This window comes from Dreissena polymorpha, chromosome 3, assembly GCF_020536995.1.
Source record: "Dreissena polymorpha isolate Duluth1 chromosome 3, UMN_Dpol_1.0, whole genome shotgun sequence".
Taxonomy (NCBI): Eukaryota; Metazoa; Mollusca; class Bivalvia; order Myida; family Dreissenidae; genus Dreissena; species Dreissena polymorpha.
In genome coordinates, this window is record NC_068357.1 from 9,362,510 (window position 1) to 9,372,948 (window position 10,439).

Consider the following 10,439-nt stretch of genomic DNA (forward strand, 5'->3'; position numbering starts at 1 on the left):
GACACTCAAATATTGATTGAACCATGATTGTCGCCCGTCGTATTGAGCGTCGAGAGAATGGCGCGAGAATGTCGAAGGTCGACACGCGACATTCAACTTGGCCCTATCCGGATTCCGTACTTTGCCACGCCGCTAAAGAAAACATATCGAAAACTAGATTACTCGAACACAATATGATTTCTTCTCTGGATCTGAATAAATTGTACATGTCTCAAAAAGTAATATTTGTACAAGGACCGTATACTGTCCATGTTCTAACCATTTAGAAATTATACAAGAAGCTAACGGAAACAAACGTGTAATATATTTGCCTATTATTGACATTCACTTTACTTATCATATCTAACGAAAATACTGTATGTGTGCTAGGCATACATATTCTAAAGAGACCTTTGCGCGTTTTTGTAAATTGAAAAAAATGAAAAAAAGTTTTACATTCGCAAATTTTCGTCGATATGATGTATTTGCAAGTTAACAGTAACACTGAATATTAACAATTCTCTAAAATATCAATTAAATGGATTTTTGACGATTTTAAAACCTGACAATTATACCGCGAAAAAATAGTATGAATTTAAGAGTTCTGTTGTTATCGTTGTGGTTTTTTTTACAGTACGAGCATTGCTTATATAAAGTATAAAATACATCTCACACTGTACAAGTACGGATGGCCGATTGGTTTAAGCGTTAGACGTTTACTAAAATGGTCGGTGGCTTGAGCCCAGTTGAGGATTACTTCTTTTCTTTGTTTAAATTGTATTCTTGTTTTTACTGCAGTTAATTATTTCCGATGTTTACGTTTATCAATTTAAAACATTTAATGTCAAACTTCAATACATGACATAATATGTCAAAATGTCCCTTTAACAAATGTAGATAACATTTTGTCGTATTACTAAACTTCGTAAGTCAAGTATGTTTGATTTTATGTGAAAATATTATACACATAATATATAAGTAAGAATCAACTGAAAAAGCGGATACATTAAACGTATTTTTCGCAATGAAATGGAACCGCAATGCAAATATAAATTTACACGCACAGTAAGTGTATACATATTCATGAACTATCGAAAGGAAGACAGGGCGCGCGGTAACCAGGCACGGTTGCTGTTCATAGAGAAATTGTCTTAAAACGTAATGCGTTAACAAATTAAAACATCAATCTGTTCATTCCACGCAATAAGTATTAAGATTATTTTCATGTACTAAAATATTAAGTTGAATAACGATGAAGTCAATCTAAAACAATCAGTGGCATTTTGTCCGAATGTTCTAGTAAACGACAATTATCGTCACTTGCAAGGGAGAAAAAATCGGAGATCTGAGAAAACGCCTAACCAAACATCTTTGTTCCTCAGATGCATAAGTAGGACAGCAATTACATAGGCATTGATTTAAGCGCCGGTTGTCTTTTAAAGACACTCGTTGGTTGTTATATTTTTTTCATTATTTACTAAATATTTGGGTCAGCTTTGCAAAAGTTCAGTTTTGTATAACGGTGTGTATTATATCAATATAAATACAACTCAATGTGTTGTAGTAAAAAACAATTAATTAATTCATCCAGCATCGATTCTAATAAATTTTCGCTTGTGCACTTTATACGTTCATTGCACTACAAGGTATTAATGCAAACTATTTATTCGAAGAGGATTGATATGGAATGTCAATAAAAACTTGTGGACACTTTTAAATACATTAATACACTTTTTTATATTCAGGTTATTTCTGGGTTGGTGCAACAGACCTGGGCTATGAAGGGGACTGGATATGGGCAAACTCGAAGAAACATTTTAGCAATGCATATACTCGCTGGGTGACAGGCGAACCAAACAACTCAGGAGGGTCGGAAAACTGTTTAGCTTTGTCAACACATTGGGGCTGGAACGATGGGACGTGCTCAAAAATGTTTAATTTTATTTGCGAGAAAAATGGGTAAGAAATAATGTCGTCAAGTCTTTGGAATGATATGAAATTAAACGCGAAAAATAATGTTTATTGTCATGTAACCACCTTCTATGAAGAAGTATTATAGTATTCCATATGTATCGGATATATGATTTCTCGAATATATTGTTACATCGTTTATGGGTTGTTGTTGTGCGTTTTTTCAGATAGTAAAGTGCGACGACATCAATCAAGCTTCATAGTATGTAGAGAAGCAGTTTAAAAAACAAATACTTTTTTAAATAAATGCGCCGTAGCCACGCTGAGGCACACCGAGGCAGTTGCCTCGGCTAAAATTTGCAGAGCAATGTTGAGATTACAAGGAAAAAAAGGAAAATTTATATCAAAGAATAAAATCTATATAAGAAATTGAGGCAATTTAATGAATTTAAGGCACTATGATATTCACAAACAAATAATATCATTGAGTACAATTGGTTCATGTTGAGGCAGATAATTATTTCATTATAATAACTTCAATTGATGCCAAATGGCTCGGCAAAATGATTAGGAAAATCCGTATATTAAACAAAGCGTCGCACTGTACACTTACAATCATTGTGGACATCGGAACGTACCGAGCGAAAATCGGGTGTTTTACGGCCAGGTCTGGGACTATTTTGGACCTAGACACACTTCGGGTGGTTGGCGTTTTCGCCTTTATTGGAATTCTCCTCTTTATGGCCGGCGTCGAGTTTAATCCGGGACCGTTTCAGGTGGTAAGAATCTTTGTTTACATTAGAATTTTCAAATTATGATATCCCGCGTATTAAACTTTTTTGATATGAAGAAGTTCAAGTATTTTCTTTTTAATAGTCAATGAAGTTGATGATAGAACGTTCATGATAGAACTGTCAACTGACAGAAAATGATGACGCAGTGCTAAAACAAAATGTTACACAAGAAAATTGAAAAAAATGGCCAAAAAGTTTACTGATTTAAGTTAAATATTTGTACTCCTCATGATAAACAATATGCCCCTGTGACGCAATCGGTAGGGCGTCAGACTCTGGATCCATTGCTCAATATTATATTGTCACTGCGTTGGTTCGAATCCCAGTAGGTCCGTGTTTAAGTAAATTCCATCAATGATCCTTTTTATATGTGTTTATGATTGAAAACGCTTTTGATTTAATGCATTTAAATATTTCTTTTAAGAGCCATATTTTGCTTTCAAGCTCTAAATGGAAAAACAAATCGTCCACGAATTTTTTCACGGTGAACTTGTCTGAACTACAACAACAAGTTTGCGGAAGCTGATCTGATGTTAACTTAAGAAATAATATTTTGTTATTGCTTCTTGTACATGTGAGCGGAGTTTTAGCGCATTGCGAAGGCATAAAACGTGGACACGTTCTTCTAGGAAAGAGGAACGGCTAAATGGCATCGCTTTAATGTTTGTGCATAAACACATTCCAGTTGATCGAAAACAAATTCTTCAAATGTGAGATTCGACTTGAGACAGGAGAGTTGAATTAGCGTTCAATAAGATTGATATTTAAAAACTGAAGAATAATAAAACATGTTCATGAAACATTATTCGCTAGATAAATCTGTTTCTTCATATTAAAAGGTAGATCTATTTTATTTTAGTATTTCAATAATAAATATGTAAAGCACATTATATTATCCACATACATACTATGGCTTGTATGAGAGAGCTGCGTCTCAATTTTTTATTTTTTCTATCTAACTTCAAATGAAGTATATGACTATTTTTCTATAGTTAAGTTTGTTACATCATTGTCACTTCAAACACGGTTTATGGTACCAGAATATAAAATTGACAATGAACGTGTAGCAGGTTTTTGTGTGAACTTTATTGATACCAAACGATAATATGTAGCGTCCACGATTCCGATAATTTAGGAATAAAATGTTGTTTTTTAATGGCCTTTAAAACGCACCAGAGACGTTCTAGGTAAAAATAAAAACCAGGGGGGGCATGTCCCCGGACCCCCCTAGAAGGACCTAAGATACTGCCTCGGCTTAAATTTGGGTCTGGCTACGGCACTGTACACCCTAAACTGTATCATTCTTATCACGTAAACTCCTAAACTTTTGACTAAGAATAAATAATATTTTAATGATTGTAATATTTAAAAAATCTTAAATTGCGAGTCTGACTGTGGTATATTGATACATGGTCCAAGGGAGATAAATCTTGTGAGTATGCTGCAATAGAACTGTAATAGTTATCTACCAAATGACGTAAGCTACTCTTCAATAAGAAGTTATTGTTGGTATGATTATGATAAAATGAATACACTAAATAAAACCATTGAAACAGAGTAATGACTTGTTTCTGCGTTTATCCTGTGTTGTAAGGACACCACAAATTGGCGACGAGGACGAAACGAATCTACAATGTTCAGTGCATCCTAAGAACTAACTGTCAAGCGGTAAATACGTGCAATGGCGACGTACGGCCGAATTAATGAATTCGACGAACAGACTGAAGATTGGGGTCAGTACATTGAACGTTTAGGCCATTACTTCGTAGCAAACGAAATTGACGATAATGGAAAGAAACGGGCCATATTTCTATCAGTTTGCGGTAGTAAAATCTACAAACTCATGTGTGATCTGCTGTCACCAGCCAAACCTGGTGATAAAACATTCGCTCAACTGGCTGAAATTGTCAAAAACCATTTACAACCCAAGCCATCCGAAATCGTACAAAGATACAAGTTCCACAGTTGTTTCAGAACGAGTGACCAATCAGTATCAACCTATGTTGCTCATTTACGTCATCTTTCTGCTGACTGTAACTTTGGAGACACTTTAGAGCCTATGTTACGAGACAGATTGGTTTGTGGGGTAAACAATGACCGGATTCAGCGACGGTTACTGGCTGAGCGTGAATTAACTTTTGAAAGGGCATTAACAATAGCTCAGGGAATGGAACAGGCAGAGCAGAGTGCTGCAGATCTACAGAAAAATGAGAAATTGGGTGCAAATAGTCATTCTGTAAATAAGGTCAAACATGACAAACATTCCAACTATTCAAAGAAGCAGACTCCTCCATTGAAAGAGTGTTGGAGATGTGGGGGGAAGAAACATACTCCTCAAGAGTGTTACTTTAAAGACAGTGAATGTTATATTTGCAAGAAAAAGGGGCATCTCAAGAAGAAATGTAAAGAAGCCCAAGAAGGTACTTCATCAAAGAACAAAAGTAGTTCAAGATACAAAAAGAAATCAAAGCATCTGTACTTAGATGGAAAAGAAGACAATAGTTCAGACAATGAGTATACCTTTTATAGAATGAATTCAAATAAAAGAGAGAAACCCATAGTTGTGAATTTTCTGTTAAATGGCATATCAGTCCCCATGGAAATAGATACGGGAGCTTCCAAGTCAGTCATATCGCGAAAGACGTTAAAGTACATAGACGGGAAAATGAAGCCAACTCATGTTAAGTTAAGGACATATACGGGGGAAGAGATACCAATCGTGGGCGAAACCATGATACGAGTATCCAGCGGAAACCAAACGCGCGATTTTACAGCGATCGTTGTCGAAGGCGATGGTCCAGATTTGGTCGGAAGAGACTGGCTTCAATCTATACAACTGAACTGGCATAGTAGTTTTAAAACGCTCGAAAGTACTGATGAAAACGATTTAATTCGTGATTTTGAAGGCATTTTCGACGGCGAAAGAGGTACTTACCAGGGAATTAAAGCTAAGATAATACTTAAAGATGGGGCACAGGCCAAATACTTTAAGGCAAGAGCGGTACCGTACGCACTTAAAGAAAAAATTGGTAAGGAACTGGATAAGTTAGAGACAGAAGGTACAATAAGGAAAGTACAATACTCAGAATGGGCAGCTCCAATAGTGAAAGAAGATGGAAGTATCAGGATATGCGGGGATTATAAAGTAACCATAAATCCTGCGTCACAATTGGACAATTACCCCATTCCAAAGACTGAAGATTTATTCGCGAACTTGAAAGGAAAATACTTTTCCAAGTTAGATCTCAGTAACGCGTACCAGCAGATTGAATTAGATGAAAATTCAAGACAATACACTACAATCAATACTCACCAAGGACTTTACGAGTACAATAGACTTTGCTATGGAATATCTTCAAGTCCAGGAATATTCCAAAGAGTTATGGATAACATTGTACAAGGGCTAGAAGGAGTAAGGGTGAGAGTAGATGACATTTTAGTAGCGGGAAATACTGTGCATGAACACAACACAAGAGTACGCGAGGTTTTTAAGAGACTTCAAGAAGCAGGAATGAAACTGAAGAAAAGTAAATGCATCTTCATGGGTAAAGAAGTGATATATCTTGGACATAAAATATCAGAATCAGGGGTTGAACCACTTTAAGAGAAAATTCAAGCAGTGGAAGCAATGGAAAGACCCACTGACAAGAAAGAGCTACAGAGCTATTTAGGGTTCATAAACTATTATTCGAGATTTCTACAAAATATCTCGACAGTGTTAGCGCCAATGTACTTACTTCTTCAAAAAGGAGAACCATTCACCTGGGGCAAACAACAAGAAGAGTCGTGGATTAAGTCTAAAAAACTATTAGTTGAATCAGACCTTCTAGTGCATTATGATCAAAGTAAGGAAGTCATACTTACATGTGATGCGTCACAATATGGAGTGGGAGCGGTATTATCTCACAAAATGGAAGATGGTTCGGAACGACCGATTGCTTTCGCGTCCAGAACATTAACAAAGAGTGAAAAGAATTATAGCCAGATAGAGAAAGAAGGACTAGCTATTATTTTTGGGGTTAAAAAATTCCATCAGTACTTGTATGCAAACAAACAGTTTTGTATCATTACGGATTATAAGCCTTTGTTAGGATTGTTCAAAGAGGGCAAAGGGACATCAATGATGGCTTCGGCAAGAATCGTTCGTTGGTCATTAATATTAAGTGCCTACAACTACATCCTTGTGCATAAGCCTGGATCATGCATAGGGCATGCAGATAGTCTGAGTAGATTTCCGCTAAAAACGGAAAATAAGGAACCACAAGTACCAGGGGAGACGATTCTGTTAATGAACTTCCTGGAAACAAGTCCCGTGACTTCAAAACAGATTAGACAATGGACAGCTAGTGATCCTGTTTTGAGTAAGGTGAAAACATACATTCTGCAAGGTTGGCCATTTGATGTTGACAATGACTATAAGCCATACTTTAACCGTCAAAGTGAACTGAGTGTGATTAGTGACTGCATACTTTGGGGAACAAGGGTAATCGTACCACCACAAGGTCGTGAAATGTTACTAAATGAACTACATGATGGACATATTGGCATGAGCAAGATGAAAGCACTAGGACGTTCATATCTATGGTGGCCAAATATGGACAAAAACATCGAACTTAAAGTAAAAGAGTGTCATACTTGCCAGATCAACAGTAAGACTGAAACCAAAGGACCATTACATTCATGGGATTGGCCTGGAAGACCATGGTCAAGAGTTCATATCGATTATGCTGGACCGTTCATGGGGAAAATGTTTCTCGTGATTATCGATGCGCATTCGAAATAGATGGACGTATATCCAACTTCAACAGCGACATCAGAGGCAACTACCGAGTTGTTACGACAATCATTCGCTACAAATGGATTACCAGATGTCATCGTTTCGGACAATGGAAGTTGTTTTACCAGTGACGAATTTCAAAAATTCATGACGCTTAATGGTATAAAACACATTACATCTGCGCCATATCATCCATCAACCAATGGATTAGCGGAACGAGCGGTTCAAACATTCAAAAATGGAATGAAAAAGCAAGGAGCAGGTTCGATACAAACGAAAGTATCAAGATTCTTATTCCATTATAGAACAACATGTCAATCTACAACTGGACAAACACCTGCAGAGCTGCTGCTTAATCGGAAGCTGAAAACTCGTTTGGATTTAATTCAACCAAATCTCAGAGAAAGGGTAGAGAGGAAGCAGTGCCAACAACAAATTAACCATCCCTGCAAGAGTAAAAGTGAATTTCAAGAAGGTGATCATGTGTATGTTAAGAATTACGGTGTTCATGGTGATAAGTGGTTAAAAGGTCATGTAATTGAGAAAAATGGTTCAGTGTCATTTAAAGTAAAGTTGAATGGTCAAAATGTGGTAAAAAGGCACATAGATCAGATGAAAAAGTGCTACGAAAATGAATCAAGTGAAAATGAGTGGGAAAAGAATGTTCCTTTTCACATTGATGAGTTGGAAAAACAACGCGATCAAGTGATTATTCAGGACCAAGAGACTCCCAAGGAGAACACTGAAATGGTAACCGACCAAACACAAACAGTCGAGAAGTCTGCCAGACCAATCAGAGAACGAAGGAGACCTGTCAAACTGAAAGACTATGTGTAGACAAGAGCTGTTTGTTATACAATGTTTTCAAACTTTGTGTTAACTGAAGTAATAATGTTTTAAGTTACTATTTGTTTAAGACAATTAGAACAAGGATAGTTCTGCTTAGAAATCCTAACTGTTTCCAAATGTTGATTTATAGTTTCAATATAAAAAGTTAGTTTCTGGTTTTCAAAAGTAAACTTATGAAAAATCTAAGGAGGAGGATATGTGGTATATTGATACATGGTCCAAGGGAGATAAATCTTGTGAATATGCTGCAATAGAACTGTAATAGTTATCTACCAAATGACGTAAGCTACTCTTCAATAAGAAGTTATTGTTGGTATGATTATGATGAAATGAATACACTAAATAAAACCATTGAAACAGAGTAATGACTTGTTTCTGCGTTTATCCTGTGTTGTAAGGACACCACACTGACTTTGTATCAACCACTTATAATTATATCGGTATTTATGTAGAACATCTTGTTATTGGCATAAGGATCGGAGCAAACCTGTTTGTACGTCAACCCTGAAGCACGTTTTGTGGGACTAAGACTACTCTATATTGTTTAGAATAATAATTGTTTGGTTATTCTGGGTCTGATCGACTGAAACAGTATGCAATTTTCTGCAACGACCATTATAAAGTTTTCCCAATCAGTGTCGTCGCAAAAAAATATCTGGATATCAAGATATTAAACAGTTAAACATGCTGGTCATTCTGTCGACCTTCCTCGCGTAATATGCGTATTTAACCTGTCAAATGCGTTTAAATCAGCCTGATAACCAGGTAACATAGTAACCCAAAATACATTAGGCCAGTTCACCACGTGACCTCAAATATCCGTCAGTCGCTCTACGGTGACGGAATACTTTTTAACCAGGTTTTCCGAAGGAAAGAACTGGTTATTAGATTGGCGAATGTCGGCGGGCGGGCGGGCTGGTGGGCGGGCGGGCGGAACAAGCTTGTCCGGGCCATAACTATGTCGTTCATTGTGAGATTTTAAGTCATTTGGCACATTTGTTCACCATCATTGGAAGGTGTGTCGCGCGAAAAGATTGCGTCGATATGCCCAAGGCCAAGGTCACACTTTGAGTTCAAAGGTCAAAAATTGCCATAAATGAGCTTGTCCAGACCATAACTATGTCGTTCATTGTGAGATTTTAAAATCATTTGGCACATTTGTTCACCATCATTGGACGGTGTGTCGCGCGAAAGAATAACGTTGATATCTCCAAGGTCACTGCCACACTTTGAGCTAAAAACCTGGTTTTGTGACAATTTTGTCCCTTGTTTCGATTAATAAAATACCATATACCTTATTAGACGCATCATGAATGTTATCGTTATATTATATATAATCCTTTTTGTCTTCTTTAAAATATATTACCGAACCAGCTTTCCATATTTACCTTATTAATTTACTTGATAACGCAATTTATGACGTATCTAGTGTGTCGTAATTTCTCAGACGAAACATAGGCCTACTATCTAGTTTCTCTCAGGATTTTAGGGACAACAATTTTGACGCGGTGGTTTTAACAGTTTTTTCTAAATATTTGCTAAAGCATCGAACGAATCATAAACGTATTTCCGATTGTGTGTTTGTAATTCTTAATTGTTAACTTCGATAGGAATACAATAATTCAATAGGACTGGATTACGATTTCGTAAATTGGGTAATGGGTCAGGATGGTTAGCATTCAATACAAACGATATCCAAAAATAGTGTGGTTTAAAATACATTTCGATAATAGGGATGGAAGAACAGAAAATGGATTTCGACAAAGGGGTGGAAGAACAGAAAATGGATGTGTATATCGTTGTTACTTTCTTGGTATAAGCAATGGATTAAGTTGTCATTAAGGTAAATAAAATTTGGTTTTTGTTTTGCTGCTGCATTTTTCTTTCACCAAGAAAAATATCACATTCTCGATTCGTTTTTCATTTCTTCTCATATTTTCAATAGGAAAGAATTAAAAAGAAAAGTTTAAAGTGTAACTATTTTATACGTGAAACAAATCAGTAGTTATTCGGTCGTTAGGAATGCTGTGTACATGTAGGAGGCCCGATTGGAATAGTTATATTTTTTATGTTAATTAATCATTTGCCTTTGATAAAATGAGTCAATGGCATGTGACAGGATAACAAGA

The 10,439-nt window shown here is 36.3% G+C and overlaps 1 protein-coding gene across 1 annotated transcript in view; it reads left to right on the top strand.

The window, feature by feature from the left end:
- LOC127872950 (perlucin-like) overlaps nt 1-2,008 on the top strand; it is a gene marked incomplete at its 5' end in the record, with an annotated part of 14,511 nt that extends 12,503 nt beyond the window's left edge. The window contains one exon of the mRNA XM_052416471.1: nt 1,725-2,008. Coding sequence (XP_052272431.1) covers nt 1,725-1,942 — 218 coding nt within the window. The remainder of the gene's footprint in view (nt 1-1,724) is intronic.
- Nucleotides 2,009-10,439: the final 8,431 nt, after the last annotated feature.